The sequence below is a fragment of the Vipera ursinii genome, assembly GCF_947247035.1.
Source record: "Vipera ursinii genome assembly, chromosome: 2".
In the NCBI taxonomy this organism is placed as follows: Eukaryota; Metazoa; Chordata; class Lepidosauria; order Squamata; family Viperidae; genus Vipera; species Vipera ursinii.
Genome location: NC_139513.1, coordinates 148,496,108 through 148,520,975, shown reverse-complemented (window position 1 = coordinate 148,520,975; position 24,868 = coordinate 148,496,108). Strand labels below are relative to the sequence as shown.

Here is a 24,868-nt window from a genome sequence, read left to right as displayed (position 1 = left end):
GGAAGAAAGAGCTATCAAGCTAATTAGCAAGTAAAGCATCTGCATTCCCTGACTGCCATTGCCATGCCAATCCGGCCATGTACAAAAGGCTGATGAACTATCAGTCAAAGCAGATAGACCAAACAGGAAACATAACAACCAGATAAACTAATTCGACTTTACTATAAAGCTACATCAATAGAATTTTGTGAAAGTTCACCTCTCTCCTCTTTCCTTTAGAGCCTGAGAACTTAAGAAGGGCCCCTTCTGAGCCTTTTGCTCCACCCACTATTCAACTGTGGGCTATGCTGCCTCTTATCTGACTGTTACCCAGGGCTTTTTTTTCCTCATAGAATGCTCAGAACGGAGTTCCAGCACCTTTTTTGGATGGAACCTTGTAGGGTAGGCATGGCGGGTTGTATGACATGTGTGAGTTCCGGCACCTTTTTCTTTTACAAAAAAAGCACTGCTGTTACCTATGCAGCATCTGTTTGCCCATCTCACGAGGTTTTTCTCACATTATCTTTACATGAACTCAGATTCCAAGATATTCATTAGAAATCCTTTTGGTGGTAAAATTTGAGGTTTCAAGGCTTCTGTGAGGATGCACTTATGAGAGAGGGCATGCACAGCAACACACGCATATCCTACTATGGACCCCTACCCCCAATAGCAGCCCATAGTCCCTATGCAGGACTAGCTCATGAGTGCAGGCATGACCTCAATCAGGTAATTCCAGGTCCTCCCATCTTCCACACTGATAGACGAGCAATCTAGGGCAATCTGCATTTAATAAGCAGGCCCTGGGCAAGAACATCATAGTATCCTATTCAATTACTGAAATCGAATCCTGATCTTGAGACTCAAACTTGGAAGCTATGAACTTTGACACGAAACCTCCCATCTTCTGAAACCCATACACATGAAGGATGACTACCATTACAGGCAATTCCTGACTTATTATTTAGTGACCATTTGAAGTTACAACAGTGTGGGGAAAAAGTGACTTATGGCCCTTTTTCAAACTTGTGACCGTTGCAGCATCCCCATGGTCCCCTGATCAGAATTCAGATGCTTAGCATGTTTATCTGTCCCAGGGTCATGTGATCCCCTTTTGCGACCTTCTGACAAACAAAGTCAATGGGGAAGCCAGATTCACTTAACAACCGTGTTCCTAATTTAAGAACAGCAGTGATTCTCTTAACAACTGTAGCAAGAAAGGCCGTAAAACAGGGCAAAACACACTTAACAACTGTCTTGCTTAGCAATGGAAATTTTGGGCTAAATTGTGGTTATAAGTCGAGGGCTACCTGCATTTAGTAGGGAGACAAATATACTTTGTGTACTGCCTCCTTTCGCATGGTACTTTTTTTTTATCTGAGCTTTAACAAAAGCAAGAAAATACGTTTCGGGCTGAAGTTTTACTATAAAACAGACATGTCAAACACAAGGCCCGGGGGCCAGATCCGGCCCACGAAGTGGTTTCATGTGGCCCGCGAAGCCATCCTGGAAACAGTGAAGGAACGGACCCCACTGCCTTGGCCCAGGCCCAGAGACCCTTCTCCTGCCAGAGACCCTCAGATCTGTCCCACTCCTGCCCAGGCCCCCATAGGCACGCCTTGATGTGAACGATGTAGAGCTGGCCACGCCCACCCAGTAGGCCATACGCACAATAGCCACGCCCACCCAGTAGGCCAGGCCCACCCTGGCCATACCCATCCGGCCCCCTGAGGGCAACCGCAATGCTGATGCGGCCCTCAATGAAATTGAGTTTGACACCCCTGCTATAAAACATCCCTGTTGCATTCCACCCACTGTTCTTCCTTAATACTGACAGGGCATCCTGACGTGCGTTTCATACCTGTTTGAGCTGGATCTCCGAGTTAACTTTGACATTGCAGATTTCACAGTGGAAGGTTCTCTCCTGAGCACTGGGGTCTTGGTTGCCTGGTTCCCCTCCAGTTGTGGGACTAAGACGTGGATACGCTTTGATAGGCCCCAGTCCACTGCGCGCTTCCAGGATAGTCTTGTGCTTTGTACCTAGGAGAGTTTAACACGACACTGAAACTACAAAGGCTCAAGAGGAATGTCCACCAATCATTTCTTGCAGCACTTTCTCTTGTATGCTTCCTCCCAAGGCGAAGCTGTTTGCAAAATTGGGAGAGAGAGTCTAGTCCTCCAAGAATATATTCTTTATCTGCCGTTCTTTTGCTTTTCAACGTTAAGAGTTACAGTTCTATAGTTACAGAAATTTAGTCTGTAATTCAGTCTGTTTTGTTGACAAACTAAGGTTAGAAAGGACACAGAATAGACTTTTCTGCAGTGACTTTTTTTTAATAGAACTGATTCTTTAAACTAGCAACATCTGTCAGGTTTCCCTCCTGCAGTAACTTTCAGATAAAGGGCTTTTTTAACATTACAACTTTTTTGGATATCAAGTCACCCCATTTTATAAAAGCTCCAAGGTTCCAATTTTATATTGTTACTTGACAATTATACACACACACACACACACACACACACACACACACACACACACACACACACACACAATCTTGGCTCTTTTTTATGACTCATGGACTTCAACTCCCAGAAATCCTGAGCCAGCCATGCTGAGGGGAAAAGGGAGAGGTTTCCAAGCTGAGCCATGCTGGCTCAGGAATTCTGGGAGTTGAAGTCCTTGAGTCATAAAAGAGCCAAGGTTGCCTACCCCTGCACTAGAGGAGGACATTAAAATTATTTACAGGGTTACTTCTTTAGGAACTAAACTTTTAGAATCTAAAGCAGCTAATTCAAAAAAGCCAACAGGAAAGAACCTCAGATTTTTCATCTGCTTCTGTCTTTTGGAAGGTAAAATTAGATAACAAAATAATCTATTTCCTATGTTAACATCTCTGCAATGATGATTTCATAAAGGTAACAGGAAAGAAATGAGAAACATTTTTTCTCAATGTAATATGTCTAATTTAGCTGATGCTAGAAAAAATAGTGTTTTTGCACTATTTTGTACTATTGAAAACTATTTTGAATCTAACCATCTATTACAACTAAATCACTTTAAATTAAACAATTCTTAAGAATGAAATATTCTTAATTTGGACTTTACTTTTACTGTTTGGACTGTTGTGTGTTTTGAAAAATAGATTATTTAGAATCTAGTTATGTTGCACTTCGGTCTTTAAATAATTAACCTAGTATATACATAACAATATATGATGTTTTCCATGGTGAGCTTAACATCAATAACATTTATTAAAAAGGCTAAAATAATTTCTGGTGGTATTATCTGTACATTAAAATTTTGTTTAGTCACAATCTTTCACTTTTCACATTCTGGAAAAGCAGTGGTCATGTATTCTAGCAAAAGATGTTACATATGTGCATAAGCGTAGTCAGTAGCATATGCCTTTTTAAAAATATCAAACAGGCAATGAAACAAAAATAAGTCCAAAATATCTGTATTACATCCAGAAATGCCAACTTTGCAACCAATATTTTTCATCCATAACTATGGCACCCTAAGGATACCTGCCTACGTGCAAATGCTTCTCTGGGATCAGTAACACAGCAGGGATTGCTTTTTCCTTCCAATAACATATACCTAAAACCAGTTTATTGCATTTGGCAATTGTACTAAAAAAAAATCTCATTGTCAACCAATATAATTCATTTAATTTGAAATCAAGTGAAAAATTGATTTAAATTATTTTATTAAAACAAATTAATGGCAATTCTTTTATAAGAAGTTGCCTCAAACAAAATGAGTTTGACATGCCTGCTCTAGATAGTTGAATGCTCCAAAATAAATTCTAGACCAGGCCTGTACATGCAGCCTGCCAAGCACCCTTGGACAGAGCACAGACTTTTTTTTTTAAAAAAAAGTAATAAAATCACCACCACTGCCCTAAAAGTCATGTTGCCTAGTGTCTCCATGGCTTACCATGACCATGAGCTCCAACACTGTAGATGCTCCTCTAGTCACCAAATCATTGATTAGTCCACCAGCATTCCTTTGCAGACCACAAAGATTTTTAATTTATCAGTGTGGGCCTTTCCCTTCTACAAGTTGCACAGACCTCTTCTAGATTTTCCTCTTGCCTTTCTGACTTAACTCCTTGGTCTGTCATTGAGCAAGAATTGACTTTGTAGGGAAGCATATTATCATTTGATGTATATTTAACATAAGTTCTACCTTTATTTACCGATTATATAATATTTATATGCAATCCACATGGTGAGGTTTGGGGTAACTTACAATAGAAAAAAATGTATTTTTAAAATCATAAGATTAAAACATAAAAGCAGGGCTTTTTTTCTCATTGAACGCTCTGAATGGCGTTCCGGCACCTGTTTTTTGCACACACACAAAAAAAGCTTTTGCACAAGCTATGCTACTCCCTCCCTCCCAAAAGCTATGCTACTCGAAAGCCAATAGGAATTGCTGCTGAGAGTGCCAAAAGACCCGGCCTGCAAACATTGCACCAGCAAGTTGTCTGCAGCGAAGGTGAGTTGGTAGGAAGTTTGCATCCCTCCCTGCTGCCCAACTACACCATCTCAACTAGGTAAGTAAGAGAGGACAAGGAGTGGTAGGTGGGTTCTACGGAGTCCATGTGCACTCCTTCCTTGTGCTTACCTGTGTCAGCCAGGCTGGTGGCCTACCCAGTGCTGGACCTGTGCCACCGTCGCCTCGCCCTGTGCGCCCAAGTGGCCGCCCTGCATCGTGTGGCCCACCACGCCTCCACCGCCCGCCCCGCGAGTGGGCCCTGCTGCTCCCACTGCACCAGCTGCGCCGGCTCCAGCCCTGGGGGGTCAGCCCACCGCCAACACCCCTCGCGCCCGTGACTGCAGCAGCGCCGCCCTGCGCCTCCTGTGCCCAAGATGAGAGTTCCAGCACTTTTTTTTTAGAAAAAAAGCCTTGTTTACACACACACACACACACACATGTTTGTATTGCTTTTACTTTATCAGACTATCTCTGTGTATATACATATGCACACACATGCGCGCACACACACACATACACATTTTTGCAGATGGATAAAATAGTTTTCTTCCTATCTAATTGAGAGGTGCAAGGAGTATGCTGACTGGGAGTGAAAAAAGTATTTCTCCCTTTGGCTGAGTTTTTAGCAAGAACTTCATTGGTACATATTCGTAAACAAAGTTTTTCTTAGCTTGAAGATAAACATCATCTCCTAATATCTGCACATTAACTTGTTGCTAATGATGCACAAATACAAACATGACATAATTTATAAGAAAAGAGAGAAAATGAGAGGTGAACCCTACCTACACTATGATTCCACCTCTCTGTTTAAATCCTGCTGTCCTAATTCTGTACAATCTCCTTTTCTTCACAACTGGAAATCCTCTCAAAGAAAGTGAGGACTGTCTCTCAAACCATACTCCAATAGTTGCTTTTCCTACAGTCGTCTCAGTGTTAGGTTATAGTTTAGGAAGGAGACAAGACCAAGGGCAAATTGAGATGAACAAATCTATGCCTGAATTGTGCCACTGTAGACTTTGAGTATGGATTAATAATAGGGCATAAAACACAAATGCTAAACAGGACAATATGATTATAATAGGATGGAGACATTGACTGCAATGAGAAATTTTAAGGAAAACTTCAATATATTAAAGTAGAATAGAAGGTTCTGTCAATGAAATAAAATAGGTTAATATTACAAGCTCTATGGCAAGAAGAGGCTTGTGTTTTACTAGTGCCTCGCTGCCTAGAATCTGTTTATTCAAGGTAGCACTTGGAATATCCATACTGAAAGGCTGGAAAGTGGTTCCCGTAAGAAATGAAAGGAAAAACAATAAGAGTTAATTCAACCTTATTCTAATCAGAAGCAACAACAAACTCTGAGCCCTAGAAAAGGATCTTAAAGGATGTATATTTATCACATAAGACACGATATTTGCACTTTGATTCCATATACTAATTCAGAGTCTAATTAAGTAGCCCAGAACCTCTGTGATAGTCTAAATAAATAGACAAATGTACTGTATGTTCTACTAAATAAATAAAGCAAGGGGTAAAATATTCCAAATTATGCTTTGCAATTCTGTCATTTATATGTATTTAATAAAATGAGATTACAATTCATAATAAAGGTCTGCTTTTGTTAATTTATAGAGAAAAAAATAAGGATTCTTGAAGGACATTAAACATTTTTCCTCCATATGCTGTAAATCCAAATGAATTCCGTTTTAAACTATTGCTTTCTAAAATATAGTACATCTGCAAAAGGATCATGACTTTAACAGAATAACAGAGTTGGAAGGCACCTTGGAGGTCTTCTAGTCCAACCAAATGCTCAGGCAGGAAACCTTGTATCATTTCAAATGGTTGTCCAATCTCTTCTTAAAAACCTACAGAATTGGAGCAACTTCTGGAAACAAGTTGTTCCCCTGATTAATTGTTCTCTCAGGAAATTTCTTCCTAGTTCAATCTAGGTTGATTCTCTCCTTGATTAGTTTCCATCTGTTGCTTCTTGTTCTGCCTTCAGATGCTTTGGAAAACCAGTTGAATCCCCCCTCTTCTTTGTGGCAGCCCCTTAGATGTAAGGATGTAAGGACTTTGGATGTAAGAATATTTTCCAAAGTTCACCTGCCTCTATTTTACATATGAGGGACACGGTGGCTCAGTGGGCTAGGATGCTGAGCTTGTCGATCAGAAGGTTGGCAGTTTGGCGGGTCGAATCCCGAGTGCCGCGTAACAGAGTGAGCGCCTGTTACTCGTCCCAGCTTCTGCCAGCCTAGCAGTTCGAAAGCACGTAAAAATGCAAGTAGAAAAATAGGGACCACTACGGTGGGAAGGTAACAGCGTTCCCTGCGCCTTTGGCGTCTAGTCATGCCAGCCACATGACCACGGAGACATCCTCGGACAAGTGCTGGCTCTTCGGCTTTGAAACGGAGATGAGCATCGGCCCCTAGAGTTGGAAACGACTAGCACGCATGTGCAGGGGAACCTTTACCTTTACCTTTACTATTTTACATATATATTATATACATAAAATGTTCTAAACATGTTACTTAAAATGTTTATCTTAATCTGTACTATCGTACTGAGATAAGTGAAGGGCTCTGAATAATTTAAGAATGGATTTATTTATTCAATTTATATTGTTTAGGAGTACTAAACCTGCAGAAATCCAAATGATTATTCACTGGCAGCAAAGATTGAAAGGAATGATAGGACTATGTTAAAGAATACTGTAGAGACGCAGTAGGAAGTAGTCCCCAAATATTACGACAAAAATGATATCTTAACCATGTTTAGTCCTCATTCTGTTGGGTACCTAGGATCATTGTTCACTCTTATTCTAATGTTCTTTCCCCTTGTCACCGATTCTCAGTGAATTAGTTTTCCGACAAACGATTTGAAGCAACAGAATATTTTACAATGATAGTTTTGATAAAGTGAAGTCATGGCTTTCTCCCAGCACATATCTCTTCATACACTAGATATGTCCTAATAAGAGGCGCCATCAAGAGTTGTATACTGACCAAACAAGAAAGAGATCTCTGGACTTTTTTGTTTGTTTGTTTGTTTCCAGCCAGTCCTGCTTGCAATCTGCAGTGGGAAGATGCCTCACTAATTATTCTTTGAGAACATTTCCTTTCCCCTAACCCAGGGGTAGGCAACCTCGGCTCTTTTATGACTCATGGACTTCAACTCCCAGAATTCCTGAGTCAGCTATGCTGACTCAGGAATTCTGGGAGTTGAAGTCCATGAGTCATAAAAGAGCCGAAGTTGCCTACCCCTGCCCTAACCCATACCTGAAGATACCCAACTTCACATACATCTGTTCCAATGTTTAAGTGATGTCTTTTTCTTTTCTCTAGGCCAACGGCTCCCAACCTTTTCAGTATCCCCTGGAACACTTCTGATATATTCTCGCACCCCTTACAAAAGTTCGAAATAACGAATTATGCATATGCACAATAATTTCGAAACTTCTAAACCCAAGTTTCGTACCCCCTGGAATATTGCCTTGCACCCCCAAGGGGGTGCGAGTACCCCTGGTTGGGAACCCCTGCTATAAGCTATGAATCTGTGGTGCTTCAGTAGAGACTGTGATTGTTGGGGCTGAGATCTGCCCAGTTCTCCTTGACTGTTTTGGGCTGTGGTGCAGATAGTCACTCCTTTGGATCAGAGTACTATGCTCCGTGGCCATTTTGATCCGGCACTGCCTTTGATGCAAAGGGCCATTCAGGCATTACATAGACCTATCTGTCCAGGTAAATAAATGCTCTGACAGGTAGCCTGAAGTAGCCATGAACTAGTACCTGTCAGCAGTGTCCATGCAGCTGTTGTTAAACAGAGCAAGACAGTGTGTAAACGAGAGAGAGAGAGAGAGAGAGAGAGAGAGAGAGAGAAGGGTGAATATACATGAAATAAGAGCAAGAGGAAGAAAACAAAAATCGTGAGACAGAGAAGTGCTAGCGAAGCAGTGAGCATGGCAAACAGGAGGGCAAACAAAGTCTAGAGTAGTAGGCAGGCCGTGGAGCAGACTGGGTGATGCAGCAGGTGCTAAAAGAACAGATGGCAATGGAGGAAGCGATGGAGAGGGAGAGAAAGATGAAGGAGAGTGGAGCTGAGAGAGACAGGGGAGCAAGAGCGAACAAGTGCAGAACAGTCAAGCAAGGAAAAGAGACAAGTGTAAGCAAAAGAGATGAAGAGAGTGAGAGATGTTGATGGAGGGAAGGGGTGACAGAGAAGGAGGGGTAGTGGAATAAGCAAAAGAAAGTAGGAAGACGAGCAAAGGAGGAGTGAGCAAGTGAGAAAGGCAGAGCCAGTAGGCTAGGTGAGTCGGTCAGAGAGATCATCAGCAGGTTGAATGGGGGTCTCTAGGACAAGCAAGAGAAGCAGAAAGGCCCTTCCCCCAGAGTCTGATGGACGGCTAGACCCCTGAGCCTAAACCAATGTTTCTAATCTCAGCCACATTAAGAGGTGTGGACTTCAGTTCCCAGAATCCCCCAGCCTATACCTCTTAACATTGCTGGGATTGAGAAAAACCGGCCTAACTCACTTCCACCCCATTTTATATTAAGGAGTCTGATTGGTGGATGCTTTCCCACCGGCAGGAAATCCATCCATCTCCTTTCTTAGCTCGTCCCACAACAAATCTGTCAGGACAGGGATACCTGCTTGACTCGTTCCTAAGCCAAAACAGAATTCATCTGTCAGGACAGAGCAAGTGATGCCAGCGTGCTGTTGTGTGCTTCGTGGACCAGAAGGAAGCCTGTTAAACTGGCCAGCTGGACGTGTGCTGTGATGCAACTGCTCTGCAGTTCTGACCCCTGAGCAACTTCTCCTCTCCTCAGTTGCAGCCCCCAACTAAGACTGCACGAGGACAGGCAAGTTGAACCAGTGGAGGGGAAGAGATGCAGCTGGGAGGAGAGCCGTTGAGTTTTATCCACGCTGACCTCCATCGGGCCTGTCCATCAGGATGGAAGGCAGGAGGGCTGGTTTTCCAGAGGAGCTGCTGAGCCTGTGAGCTCACTTGGTGGGGAATGTCTGTCTTGTTGCCAACACACGCTCTGAAACCACACCCAGCACTCTTGCAACAAGGCCAAAGAGGCAGAGGATTAAGAGGAAAGAAGATGAAAATCTTAATTAGATGCACCCAGGGGTAAGGCGTGTCAAAAAGGAAGGACCTAACCATGGAGTTGCTACTCTACCCCACTTCAGCTGCTCTTTAGGGGAAGGTGCACGTGTTGGATTTTGTTGTGATGCTTCCGGCTTGCTCCCACGATCCTCTACAGATGCAGTTGAGCTGGGAAAAGGATGGGGGGGAGGGGAGGGGAGGGAGTCGCCAGCAGAATTTAGGCAAGAAAAGAATAGCAATAACGTGAAGCAGAGAACCAGGAGGAGTCCGGTAGCACCTTTTCCGGCCCACAAGTTTTTAAAAAGATTCAACTGAAGAAATGAACAGCCGCTAACTAAAGCTTATGCCTTTTAATACAAGTTCTTAGTCAGAAAAGGAGCCAGAAGGTCCTTCTGATGTTTTGCCACCATAGACTAATATGGCTCTCCTACAAAGAAGAACAGAAGCACCAGGATGTTTGTAGTAATGACACAGAACGGGCTCTTCCTTTCCTCATTCTCTGATTGAGGACTGGTGCCAATGTTTTTGAGGGGTACGAAACCACGAGTGACACCAGAAGGACCACCAACGGGAGTGGAGTGTCCCCCTCAAACCCATGTGTTGAGCAGAGGCAGAAAAGCAGCAATGGAAGGAAGATCAATTAGTCCTTAGCAATAGCACTTAGACCTATATACTGTTCCACAGTGCTTTCTAGCCCTCTCTAAGCGTTTTACAGAGTCAGCATATTGCCCCCAAACAATCTGGGTCCTGATTTTGTTGACCTGGGAAGGATGGAAGGCTGAGTCAACCTTGAGCTGGTCAGGATCGAACTGCTGGCAATTGGCAGAATTAGCCTGCAGTACTGAATTCTAACCATTGCACCACCATACCTTAGTCAAATGTGTCAAGGCAAGCTGGGGAGCTGATCCCAGCCACAGTGGCAATGCAGTGGAACCAGACCTGAGCTTTTCTGCAACAGCCATTAGGAAATATGCTTTGTCCTCATTTCACTTCAAGACCCATTTTTCTTTTATTCTGGTTTGGCCTTGTGGAAGAAATAAAATACAGCTCCATTCTCAGAGCCCTAAAACATTTACAAGATCTTTGGATTCTAATCAGTTAGTACTATGGCTGTGAAATTCTGCTCAAGAGTTAGGTGAACTTGAGAGTCTATAAAATTTGAGAACTCAAAAGGGAGTCTGCAAAATAGGGTTTCTTGCCTTCCTTCAATATCTGTAAGAAGTATAATTTGGGGGGGGGGAAAGTCTGCAGATTTGCCCAGACTTTTTCACATGGACAGATAACAGAATTCCCCTGTCTTGAAAGTCTGAAGTAGAAAAATTAAGGTTTGGTCTTTCTTTCAGGTGTGGAGTAGGGTATGCCATTTCCACACTTAAGTCTTTGCACCAGTCCAAAGTCAATTGCACATTTATAAAATCCCACCTTATGAGTCTGCTTCACAGCTAAGCTGCTTTATTTCTGATTCAGTCTCATTACATCCGCAATCAGATTGAAGCAATGCCCCATTAAAATGGATAAATTTTTTTGTCTGTTTTATTTGTTAAAAATAAATAAAATTAAAACTGTTGAAACCTTGAAGATCTTGTGAGGAAGCCATGTTTTCCAACTCCCTTGGTTCAAATTGGTGTCGCTTCCCTCCCAATTTATGATCCAGCTCCACTATCCAGCACGTCCTTAAAATAGAGGCAGAGGATATAACAATCTCCACAATGGAAGAATGGATGGCAAAACTGTTCAGAGTTACCAGAGATGGCCAAATTAACTGTTTTAATTAAAGAAAAGAATATATCCAGTTTTGTTTCTACTTGGAAATGGCTTCTAGACTTTGTGCTTGAGGCAAAAAAAAGAAAAGAAATGAAATGAAATTCTGATTAGAGAAGTTTGTTGTCATAGAAATGAATAGTATATATTAAGTATGTAAAAGTAAAAAAGTTGAGGCTGTATTTTATTATTTTTATTCTACCATGCTGAAAAAAGTTGGTTCCCCCCCTTTCCCTCCCCTTATTCCACAGTTCTCTTTCCCTCCTTTTCCCTCCCCAATTTCCTTATTATCTTTGTTTTCGTTTGTATTTTATATTATGATAATTTCAATAAAATTACATATGTCTAAATAAGCAGGAGTAGCAGCGGGAAGTCATTTGACAACCCAGCATCAGAAAATGGATCAAGGCATTCCTGTATTGGGCAGGTGGGAAGCGGGGCACCAACAGAGTTTCATTGCTCAGCAGTGGGGAAAACAATCACTGGGTGGTTTTAAATTGCCTTAAGAGGTTAGTTAGGGGGAATGCCAAAGCATGGCTCCGGCTGTACGTATCTGGAACAACTAATTCCTGAATTAGTTTAATTTTAACTGCTGCATGCCATCACACGAGCTTCTCTTGCAAACATGTGCCCAGAAGGCTGGAGGGGTGAATGCATGGTTCTCCGCTATTTCCCCTTTGCCCAGAAACCTTGCTGAAACTAACAGCTACAGGATGAGGGGTCTATTTGGCTTGACCTACCTGCTCAACAATCCCTCTCACCAAAACCTACCTCTCAAAACTCTCCACAAATACCTTTGTTATGTGCCTCAAGCTGAGACAGCGAGTTCACGGCCACTTTGCAGAGGGCACAATAGAGCAGCTTCTTGGCCTTTTCTTCCTCAGGTTTGGGACTGCTGTTATTATGGGGCGTGGCCCCTGAAGCGGCCGGGGTCGCAGATGTGGTGGAGATTTCTCCCAACTTGGTCCCCCAGGCCGGCCCACTCCTGGAACTCTGGCTTGGCTCCGGGCAAGCGGCCAGGTGGGGTGCTATTGCTGCTGCTGGAGATCCCAGGCAGGGCTGTTTCTCTGGCGAGGAGGGAGCTGGCACGGGGGGCACCATCACCGACGCTCCTATGCTACTCAGCTGCTCCGCTGTGTAAGGAAACCAAGAAGGGAAAGAAAGAGAAGGCATCAGGAATGGGGCAGAAGCAGAGAAGCCACACACAAATCTATAATGTAGGAAATGTATAATTAGGAAAACTAAAGGTTGCAGAGGGGTTAATTATAGCCAAAGCTCACTGCAAACCCCAGTATTTCTTTTCCATTCCAGGCTTAAGCAGACTGCTAGCGTGGCAATAATAGATAACCACTGCACAATGCGCTCATCTATCTTCCACAGCCCAAATACCGCATTAGGCATCTGGCAAACACAGGTCTGGATTCAGAGTGCCTCTCATTTTAAAAATTAATCACTAGGCCAGTGATGATAAACCTATGACATGTGGTGTCCAGGTAACATGCCAAGTCTTTGGACCCTCTGCTCTTGTACAGCCTCTGGAGCCTCCAAAATGCACACGAGAACAGGATGTGCTTTGTTCTGGAGACCGCAAGGCCACCCAAGAGTATTTTCCAAAGTTTCCAAGCTTTGTGTGACACGGAGCTGCCTCAGATAGGCATGTCTTTCTGAGAGACCATCTGAAAAATATTTACAATTATGTAACTTTGTATTTATTTATTAATTCATTGAATTTAGATGTTGCCCATCTCACTATCCAAAGCCACTCTTTGTTATGAATTGTTTCTCTTTTGTCTCTCTCTGTGTGCGGGTGTGTGTGTGTGTGTGTGTGTGTGTGTGTGTGTGAGAGAGAGAGAGAGAGAGAGAGAGAGAGAGAGAGAGAGAGAGAGAGACGCCAGCAGAATCAAGTTAGACATTTTCTGAATTTTTGACCTGCTGAACCCAATAGGTTTGCCATCACTGCACCAGGCACAAGGTGCCCTGTAACTAGCAGTTGGGCCAGCAATCTCCAATTAATTGCCTACTAGATGTGCTGTGCATCCAGAATTTCAAGACAGATAAAACTGTTTTCTAAAAGTATTATCCAACCTTTTAAAAATAACTTATATTAGAAACACAACAACATTTGACAGTATAGGCCAGGGCTCTTCAAACCGGGCCCTTTTATGACTTGTGGACTTCAGCTCCCAGAATTCTTCAGCCAGCGTGCCTGGCTGAGGAATTCTGGGAATTGAAGTCCACAAGTCATAAAAGGGCCAGGTTTGAAGATCCCTGGTACAGTATAGGCCAATGATGGCGAACCTTTTAGAGACTGAGTGCCCAAACTGCAACCCAAAACCCACTTATGTATCATTGGGTGCCGGGTGGGCGTGGCCCATTGGGTGAGCGTGGCTGCGGTGATAATGGCAGATTGGGTTGGACTAAAAAGTTCAATCAATCAATTCCAACTTTGCGAGATCTTTTTTTCCCCGCGAGAAGTTGAAATTGATTGATTGATTTATTGTTTTGCACACGGCGGTGGAAGCCTAAAGCGAAAAGGTTTTATAAAACCCAGCTGAAGGCCTAGGACTGGGGCGACGGCGTGCATGCCCACAGAGTGGGCTCTGCGTGCCACACATGGCACACATGCCATAGGTTCGCCACCACGGGTATCAGCTATCAGTTTACAGTCACATTCTCGGAAACTATACCTTCAGCGTGCACATAAACAGATTATCACAAAAATTCAGTACTTGTATTGTCCTCCATAACACTCTCTAGGGCTTGGATTATCAAAGCATATTTATTTGTTGGAAATTATAATTCACTGAAATCTAGTGGCTGCTCATGTCAGTTCTTTGGCATAAAGGCTATAGGCATTCATTTTTGCATTCTATTTTATCCCCATAGAATAGGCAGTCTTGAAGAAATGAGGTAGGCAGGCCTTCTAAACTCTGGGTCCTATGTTTAAGATGTCAAGAATAAAGCATCAATACATCATTTGGCAAGTTTTAAATCTGAGCCCTGACATTTAAAATAGGTTCTGTGGTTTAAAATTAAATCCTGTTTTTTAAATTAAATCTTGCCTTTGGGGCAAGATTATGGAGACCTTCTCTTTATGAAAAGAAAACAAGCAAGGCTGTGATACAGTCTACTAATATGCTGTTGTTATTACAAGAATCATGCCCAGGAGATGTCTGTTCTGCAGTCAGAAGAAATACATGTACATTTGCATATGCATCAGCTTGGCGTAATTAATTCCACTGTCAAGACTGAACATTAAAATATTTGTTTCTTAAACAGACACCAATGCAAAGACCTAAGTCATGAATTGCAGAAACAACAAAAGGTCCCCATTTTTTCCCAAAAGAATATATATATATATGTAAATCCACTCTTTCTTCCCCACCAACTCAATCCCTGTCAAAATAGCTAAGCAAATAAATATAATGGACTGAATCAGGAATGCTTTGAAAGCCACAATCCTGCCAATCAATATGTGCTCACCATAGTTTTAATCAGCTAACGTTTTGGTTCGTTAGCCTATTGATTAACTGGATTAAATTTTATAGTGCCTTCTGGAGCGGGGCAGCAGAACGTGTGATCGCTGGGAAGTTCTTCCTAGAGCTTTCTGTATGCTTAAAAGGATTTTGCTGCATCAAAGTATAGAAAAGTACTTTTGGCGGCAAAGGTTCTCAAGTGGACAAGTTGTGCAGATATTCTGAATGTCGAGGTTCAACGGCCAACTGAATTTATAAGTACATTTGATGGGATTTAAGTCGTATCTGCACAAGTTAAGGTGAGGTATGGGGAACAGCTTTCAGACATGTAAGCTGGATTATTGTAAGAGCAAAACTGCATCAAGGATCACCAAGGATTTTTCCAAAGCTAGCTAGAAAGAAAAAAGCAAATACGTGTTTACCAAAGACAAAGATGTTCCTGACATTAAGACGGCATGCCCTCCAAGGCAGATGGGACAATAGACACTTGCTACCCAGAGTCCTTAGGAGTCAGGGTGCATCAAATAGTGCAAATGATTTTTTTTAAAAAAAAGCATGCTTGTCTACACTACCATGTTTTATCTAAGATATCTTTCCCATTGAAGAATTATATTCTTCTTCTGAAGAAGAAGTTACTTTTTCAGGTAAATGCAGCAGCGATTTATCTTTCTTTCTTAAGGAACCTATACTCAAGGCAACTACTTGACAGGCATGATAAGAGGACCATGTTCATAATGTAAGATCTAATTGTTAAGTCAAGCTTGTTTCACCCTACAAATGCCCTGGCAAGCCGGAAAAGGAGAAGTCAACTAGTCCATTGTTAGAAATACAAAACAGCTATTCATATGATGCAGGTGCAGATGTCAGCTGTATGTGACCTTTGGAGGGACAAAAATTGGGGGCAGGCAAGCCCACAGAATATAACCCTGTGTCCTTCTAACTCCTTTGGTGACCAGGGCTGCAATGGATAAGGCAATGATGCAAATAGAGTTTGGACCATTTCTTCCTTTTGTTTGTGGGGAATCAGGGTGGTAGGACACAATGTTTAAAAAGCCATTATTATTCTGTTACCAGGCTGGGAGAGGTCACACATTGACCCCCCCCCTTTCTTGAACTGGAAAGAATTAATAAAGGATTCAAGACAACATCGGCAGTATATGTAATTATTGTCAATTGGGAGACTCTGAATGGTCTGAACTGGGCAGCCCAAGAGAGGTAGGCAAGAACTCACTCCCAACTTGATAGTGTAGATATGTGTGTGGGGATGGGTCGTTGCTTCACCTGTGTACGTGATGTTTAGGCAAGGAGAATCTTCTTGCAACATAGCGCTCTGGAAATAGCTATTTGCCGTGATAGGAAGAAGGCGGCTGTGTGGGTGAGGACAAGGCAAGGCCAAGTGAACTGGAGATCCGAAGTCTTGGCTGGACTTCTTTCCTGTCCCTTTGTAGCCAAACAAGCTATTTGGACGGAGAAGCAGGCAATGGTGATAATAATTAATAATCATCTCTTCTGCTCTAAGCAGGTCCAAAAGAGATGTCAGGAAGTTTGTATGGTGTGCCTGTTTTCTATCATTTCTTCCTTAGCATGTCAAGTCCCAGGCATGGACCACACCACTGAAGATGCCCTACCTCCGTTTCAAACCAGAGATTCTCATTGATCCATATCAGCTTCTAGAGGACAGAACAGTTCTCTTTTCCATGCCTTTCTGATATTTTCAAAAATTGGAAACTGATCAGCTTGATTCCCTGCTATACTTATATGAATATAGACTAGACTGTACTATGCGAAATCCTTCAGAAAGAGGGATTGCCTTAATGGACTATGGCCGTTTGATCTGGCAACCATTACCTTCTTCATCAAGGCTCAAGGAGCACATGATTCCTATCTTACTATTATAGAACAGTACCTGATGAACAGTGAGGGGCAACACTAGGTGACAGACCCATAAATGTTAATGTAATGTTTAATCGGTTGTCATCTTCATAATTGTTTGAATACGTGTATATTGTTTGTATAGTTGTATATTTTATTTTATTGTAAGCCCCCCCCCCAGGGTTGCTTTGAACTGTAAGATGAGCAGCAGATAAATGTAACAACAGCAACAACGACAGCACCAGCGGCTCACCCAACTCTTCACAGCCATTAAGAGACTTTGCCCAGGAGGGTAGCAGCAGTCTCTAACTCTACCTATCATTCTGATCATCCTATTGGTTGAAAAATATTTTTGCTACCAAAAAAAAAGCCTCAACCTAACCCATACAGTTATATTATATTATATTATATTATATTATATTATATTATATTATATTATATTATATTTTATTATATTATATTATATTATATTATATTATATTATATTATATTATATTATATTATATTATATTATATTATATTATATTATATTATATTATATTATATTATATTATATTATATTATATTATATTGCCGCTTGGGGTGTGTGTGTGAAAGCCCTAATAAGCAGGCATATACATAGAATGAAGGCTACTGCTAAGTTTGTAAGCCGCCCTGAGTCTTCAGAGAAGGGTGGGATATAAATTGAATTAAAATAAAATAAATAAAATATTAGACTTGTAGGGAGTTATGTGTACTGTTCCTTGACTACTCATCTCTTATTTTATTTTATTAATTTTAATTCCATTTATATCCCACCCTTCTCCGAAGACTCAGGGCGGCTTACAAGCTTAGCAGTAGCCTTCATTCTATGTATATGCCTGCTTATTAGGGCTTTCACACACACAGCCAAGCGGCATTATTACAAAGTCAGCTTAGTTGCCCCCAACAATCTGGGTCCTCATTTTACCTACCTTGGAAGGATGGAAGGCTGAGTCAACCTTGAGCCTACTCATCTCATGTGCCATTTTTTGCACACACAGCAAGGTAAAGTTGAAATCAAATCCCAGTGAGTTCATGGATGTGGCTATGCTGTTTCCTTGCCAATATCCCCCTTTTTTCCCCATGGTGAATTTATTGACTGATTGATATCTTGCCTGGTTATTCACAAATCTCAAGGTGCAAACATATCCAAGCCACTTCTTATTTTCCACACAACAACCCTCTGAGGTGAGTTGGGAGGGGGCTGAGAGAGAGTCACCCAAAGTCACCCAGCTAAGGTGGGCAAAGAATCAATAGTCTGCTGCTTCCTAGCCTGGTGCCTTAATCACTACACCAAACTGGCTCTTTTTGTTATGTTGGGAATGACATTGGTATGTTGTTATTAAGTTGTGTTGGGAATGAGAACATGGGAAAGTTCAAAATTCATATTGTCCATCTTTTCATCCCTGAGAATGCTCGTCTTTTATCCCACCCATTCATAACTACAATTACCCCTTTTTTCCCCCCTGCTGAAAATTGTTAGGCTTTCTTTTTCTTCTTCTTCAGAATCAGCTGATCAAGGCAATATGACGATGTTGTAGCTGAATTTAGTTATGCGATGCTGCTGCTTGCTGAGAATAATCAAAACAACTGTGCCTGAGGACAATATTTCCTGCACGGGTTACTTGTGATCTCAGCCAGCGGGCTCACTAATTTCATGCTGAACCATCAAACGTTTTCACCGTCTTTTACCAAAGCCCATTTCTTGATGCTGAAAGCATTTATATAAAGCAAATCTCTGCGCTTCTTGGCTTAGACCCAATTAAAGCACACATTTTTTTATCTTGAGCAGCTGCATGGTTAATTCGACGGACAGATCCCTGCAAGGTTACAAACTGCAATTGACCTTTTGTCTGGGATTATGCAGCAAATAATCAGCATGAGGTCATTTGCTTTGATCTGAGGGTGGACCTTCGGTACAGGCACAATCTCTTCTCAGTTCCTACCTGGAGAAGTGTATCATTTACCACTCCTCCAAACAACTACAGCTCCCAGCATTCTCTATGCTAAGAGAAACCTCCTTAATCCGACCCCCCCTTCCTTATATATCTGGATATTTAAATTTACAAAATTGCTCAAAGAGAAGCGTCTTTGCCAGTTTCATTCCACCCCTACCCCCCAAATAGCAGAGAATCATCTTCCTCTTTCCATGTATCCTCCTCTCTAGCTGTCTGATCGCTGGCATGATATAGCACAACAAAGAAGTGATGCTAGTGTTGTTTCAGCAACAGCAGGCTGAGGAGGCACCTTCCGTCACCTTGGTGTGGCTTGGCAAAATCCTGCAGGGGTAGGCAACCTCGGCTCTTTTATGACTCATGGACTTCAACTCCTGAGTCAGCTATGCAGCTGAACTCCATGAGTCATAAAAGAGCCGAGGTTGCCTACCCCTACATTCTAGAGCAAAGGATGGCACCAAAATGGGTTGAGCCATCAGCAGCCTGCTGGAATTGAGTTAGCACTCCCTCCCTCCCCCTTTTTTTTTTAAAAAAATCTCCCAATACTAGAGATGACACACTACTACATTCCACTTCTATTCCATCCCTGCCTCTAAAATAAAACTGGCACCTGTCTGGTATATTTGCAAACCAATGTTGTGTTTTGACCTCATGCTCCGTAATTGGCATTTTGTTTAATATACCAGCTGTTTTGAAATGGAGGAGGGAAGACATTCAACACTATGTATGTATGTATGTATAATACAGTACGTAGTGATTTCTTCTTGATTTGTAAGCTGCACAGAGTTGTAAGGAATCAGTCTTCAAGCTGAAGTACAGAAACAATCAATCTTTCCTATGATCCTGACTCAGATAACTCTATTGCCTCTGATCTGTCCAAACCACCCAGCACTACATTCCACCCAAATGTTGCTCCTGGCTCTACACTATTGACTTATCAAAACGATCTAATTCTTCCTTCTATAAAAGATTCAAAAGTATCATTAACATTGATTCGGAGAATTGATTTTGATAAGAACTATAACTTATAACAGCTGCTGAAGTGTGAAAAAAACCTAGTTTTGATATGCATGACGGTGCTCTTTAAGCATCTGAAAAACTAAGCCTGTGCCAAGAGGCCTGAACAGGCAGCATTCGCATTTTTTCCCCCAAGAGTTTCTTCCGTAGAATCCTATTTATGTAAAAACCAGATCATGCCTTGACAATCTCATCAAAGGTCATGAGGAAGATGGATTAAATCCCTAGATCATTTCTGATTTGCTGGCTGCATTGAGGACATAATTGCAGGAGTATTGTCCTTGACTGAGCCAGGCAGCAATAGATTTTCTCAAAGAGGCTGGACTTCAATTAGTCCCCATTTTCTGTATTCTGGAGATAAGCACTCAGGAGAAAACTAAGGCTTGCTTATAAACATCCAAGGCCAAGACACATAGTGCTGTTTCTGCCCAGGAAAAGGTGTTCGGGATTGCTCCAGGTACACACCCCAGAGAGATAGACAGATAGGTAGAGGTGTGTGTGTGTATGTGTGTGTGTGTGTGTGTGTGTGAGAGAGAGAGAGAGAGAGAGAGAGAGAGAGAGAGAGAGAGAGAGAGAGAGAGAGAGAGAGAGAGAGAGAATGTCTTCTGTTTTTTGTACATTTCTTTTTGCTCACTATATTCTTTTTTATATCTAATCTACATAATTAGCTTAATAACTTTTTAAAAAGGCATTTCTTATTAAGTTTTCTCCATGCACAAAACTGCATAACTGCTCAGCCACTGCTTGTCCTTCAGGATTGGCACATGGTCTGTTAAGTTCCCTTATTCTGAGCTTTGGGCAGGAAGGCCTAAAGCAACTTCTTTTCTCTTTTCCTAGAGCTTAGACCAAAGCAAGTTATCCTATTAGAAAGACCAAGAAATCCCCAGCTAGACAGAGGGAGGGTGGAAGAGGGCTAGGGGGCTTATCCTGACTCTATCTTTTGCTGGGAACACTAGCAGATAGGAATCGGGTCAGGCTGGTTTTTAAGATGCCCCATCCCATTAGCAACACTTAATTTACTCCCCCCCCCGTTTTCTCCCCATCACTTTTTTTAACATCTGTGTTGCATCCGAGAATATAATTCAGCAAAGATGGATGAGCTTTTAACACTGAATATATGTGAGTTCTTTGGGGAGCCTTCGTTTTGGCTGAAATACCGGCTAAGAATGCCTGAGACCAATAAATCTGCCACACGTCTGGCACCTCACAGCTTAGCCAGTTGTGACAGCCAGCTGTGGATACTCTGCATGAAAACTTGTCCTAATTTCAAAGCCGGGAAGTGAGGGAAGTGAGGTTTCGTCTTAACTTAGTGAATTATTCCCCTAAGTTCAATTCTACAACATAGAAACTGCTGAGTGGGCAGGACTGACAAGACTACAGCCAGTGCCCACCTACCTTGCTCCGAAGATGTCCCGTTTCTTGCTTTCATTCACTCCCTACAGAGTGAATACAGAGAAATTAATCTGAAGAGCGGGCTGCACAACAGGACATGACTTTGAAGGGAAACAGAGATCTTTTGATCATTTTGGCATTAAAAGGGGAAAAAAATGGATTGGCAAGTCGCCAAAACTCAAAACTTTTGTCCAAGCCACGCAGAGCAAATAAGGCAGCTGCATGGAGCTTTTGATGAGTCACCTGGCACCTCTAATGGTCTTATCGTATGCAGCCCAGATTTACTTTTTCATGAGAAGGGCAGCCATATGAATAAGTAAATAAATAAAATAAATATTAAAGACTACGCAGACAGGGGATTCAGCCTTACAGAAATGAAGAGCAATCTAACATCTATTAATAGATACCAATTATCTTAGTGATGCCAAGTAATTAAAAGTAACATAGTTACAAAGCTGAACCCTGTTTTCTACTCATAAAAATATAACTTGCCTTCTTGGATCATAGCAAAAGTTTGAATAGAATAGAGCTGGAAGGGACCTTGGAGGTCTTCTAGTCCAGCCCCCTGCTCAAGCAGGAGAACCTATACCGTCTCATACAGGTGAATGTCTAGTCTCTTCTTGAAAATCTCCAGTGATGGAGCGCCCACGATTTTTGGTAAGCTGTTCCACTGGTTGATTGTCCTCACTTTCAGGAAGTTTCTCCTTAGTTCCAGGTTGCTTCTCTCTTTGATCAGTTTCCAACCATTGTTTCTTGTCCTTCCCTCCGGTGCTTTGGTGAACAACCTGGCCCCCTCGTGTTTGTGGCAGCCCCTCAGATACTGGAACACTGCTATCATGTCTCCCCTATTTCTTCTTTTCTTTAGATTAGCCAAACCCAAGTCCATGTGCTTTCACCAAGGGGTCTGCTATCCTATGCTTCTGGGATGCTCAAAAGCTGTGCATGATGGAAGAAGCATTTTCTCACTGCAATTTGCCTTTTTTTTAGCCCCCTTCTGCAGCACTAGAGCCAGTGGTGGGATTTCAGCCAGTTCGCACCACTTCGGCAGAACCGGTAGCTAATTTTTTGTTGCCCAGGCCCAGAATGGACTTCCGGAAGTGGCATCCAGAGAAAGAACCGGTTGTTCACATATTTGAATCCCACCACTGACTAGAGCTCATGGGCAAACAGTGAACTCTGCTTCAACTTCTCGGAAGATTATCTTTTTTTTTTAATGGTATACCTGGGCTTTTCCTAAGGACAAAGCTGGGAATTGAGCCTCCCTCTTACTCTAGCAAAGGGATGCGGTGGCTCAGTGGGTTAGGACGCTGAGCTTGTCAATCAGAAGATCGGCAGTTTGGTGGGTCGAATCACGAGTGCCGTGTAACAGAGTGCCGTGTAACAGCACCTGTTACTCGTCCCAGCTTCTGCCAACCTAGCAGTTCGAAAGCACGTAAAAAAGCAAGTAGAAAAATAGGGACCACTACGGTGGGAAGGTAACAGCGTTCCCTGTGCCTTTGGCGTCTAGTCATGCCGGCCACATGACCACGGAGATGTCCTCGGACAAGCACTGGCTCTTTGGTTTTGAAACGGAGATGAGCATCGGCCCCTAGAGTTGGAAACGACTAGCACACATGTGCGGGGGAACCTTTACCTTTACTACTTACTCTAGCTCATGTAAATGGTGCTGGGCCACCCACTAGCAGGCTGATTTGGAAGTGACAATGTCTTTTTTTGGTAGGAAAAGCTACTTTCTGAGATTGGTGTAAATATGATGAGCTGTTATGGTGGTTGAAGGATGGGGGAAACAGCACCAAAGGCAGGAATTGCTTATTTCTCTTGTGCCTATTTGTGGGCTCCACAAAGATATCTGGCTGGCCACTACTCAAGCAGAGTAAATGGAGGCTCAACTTAACCAAGGCTTTTCCTACGTTCTTCTCATTCTATAGGCCCAGGCAATCAAGGCAAAGCAGGGTTATTATCTAAATCAAGTGACAATGGTTCTGATCATTTTTACGCTAGCCTATTTAAATGACAAATATTAAAGTACCAATAATCAGGATATACCTACTGTAGAATAAAATATGAACTGTGCTATTTCAAGACAGATAAAATATGCCCATAATAAGCTGGCCAGCATGAAAGCCTCCTTGCCAAGTCTCATGTTTCCCCTCTTCCAGGGATGGCTTTACCTGGGCTCCTTCTTGACATTGCCCTTGTTGTGAGGTGTCCTCCTGCAAGAAGCAAGAGGCCCAATGCTCTGGTTGCCTGAAGTGGACATGCAGGCTCAGCATCAGGACTCAGCATGATGCCCAAGAAAAGCTGAAAGAGCTTAACAATTGTCTGCCACAAACTAGAGTGAATGAGCCAGACAACATCCCTGAAGTTATGTTGGAATCTTTAGGCTTGTGGAATTCTACTTTTGATATTCCTTCCAGAGTCCCAAGATCCATGGAAGCGGCAGAGAAGCTATGACTGCCAAAGTGTTAGTCTGTGCAGAATGTTGTCAAAAGTAAGGAAGATGACTTTGATGGACATATGCAAGTCCACAACAGCTAAATAACATTTGGAAACATCTCAGGTAGATATCTCCCTAACTCACTGAACTATAAGGAGGAGGAGGAGGAGGAGGAGGAGGAGGAGGAGGAGGAGGAGGAGGAGGAGGAGGAGGAGGAGGAGGAGGAACATAATTAGACTAGCAAGATTGACATCAGCCCCACTTGGTAGACCAGGTCAAGACATCATCTTCACAGGAAGGCTAAAACTATTTTTTTTGAGATTGGCTAAAATAACAGAATTTTGCATATTTGTCAAAATCCTTGATCTCTCCATATTTAGCCTAGTTCTAGGGCATGTCACAGGCCAACATTGATCTGATATACTCAGATTTCTAGTTTTTTTTCTTTAGAATAAATAAGTCTCTGCTATGACTTTCATTTTTGATTGAACTTTTATAGCTCACATTAGAAGGAAGCTGGCCCTATTTTTTTTAAAGATTTTTTTTTAAAAAAAATGATTGAAACTGCATTTATAAGTGACATTTAACGTGCTGTAGAGGTTTGAGCCACACATCCATGCACCAACACTCTGACTCATTTTAAATCAATATATGTTGTTTTCCTTCATGGAATGTATACGTACTGCTGTTAAATAACAGTAGATAAATCTATAATTTTAATCTAGTTGTGCTTAGAAAGTGGCATCTCCAGTACAAAACAAAATATAAGGTATGACTGTGCTGATGCAAAGGAAATGTACCGCTGTTAAATAAGTATGCCTCTCTCTTTCGCTCTCTCTCACTCACTCACTCACACACACACACACACACACTGAGTGGGGGAAGAGGACTGGCAGACCAAGGGCAGGAGAGCCAGCCCAATAAGAATGTCCATGGTGTGTCAGCCATGGTGGGGGGGGGGGGGGGCTGAGATGCAGTGGGCATCTTAAGGCAGCCGTGTTCATTTGTCCCATTCCGTTTGGGCCAGTTCCTCCTCCTCCCTGCGAGAGGAAGACAGAAAGACCTGTGTGTGTGGGAGAGATTAATGAATGAATGGGCAGAAAGAGAGAGAGGGAAAGGGAGGGAGGGATGGAGACAGAGAGAGAGAGAGGGAGGGAGGGAGAGAGAGGGAGGGAGAGAGAATATGAATATATGTGGTTGTCCTTACTGGACTTTTAGTAAATAATGTTTAATGAAGTATTTTGATTTTTTTTTTAAATTAAGAGATGAAGTATGGGGATAATTATGCTGTATTTAAAGATGGTAGATAACTACTAAAATTGTTTTTACATGTTGGGA

At 42.3% G+C, this 24,868-nt stretch overlaps 1 protein-coding gene across 3 annotated transcripts in view; it reads right to left on the bottom strand.

The window, feature by feature from the left end:
* The window catches only part of ZNF385A (zinc finger protein 385A), a 191,253-nt gene that overhangs the window by 2,260 nt on the left and 164,125 nt on the right, over nt 1-24,868 (bottom strand). For all 3 annotated transcript variants that reach the window (XM_083355012.1, XM_083355014.1, XM_083355013.1), the window contains 2 exons: nt 12,155-12,493; nt 1,841-2,019 (listed from right to left, as the gene is read on the bottom strand). In XM_083355012.1, the coding sequence (XP_083211138.1) occupies nt 1,841-2,019; nt 12,155-12,493 (518 nt within the window). The remainder of the gene's footprint in view (nt 1-1,840; nt 2,020-12,154; nt 12,494-24,868) is intronic.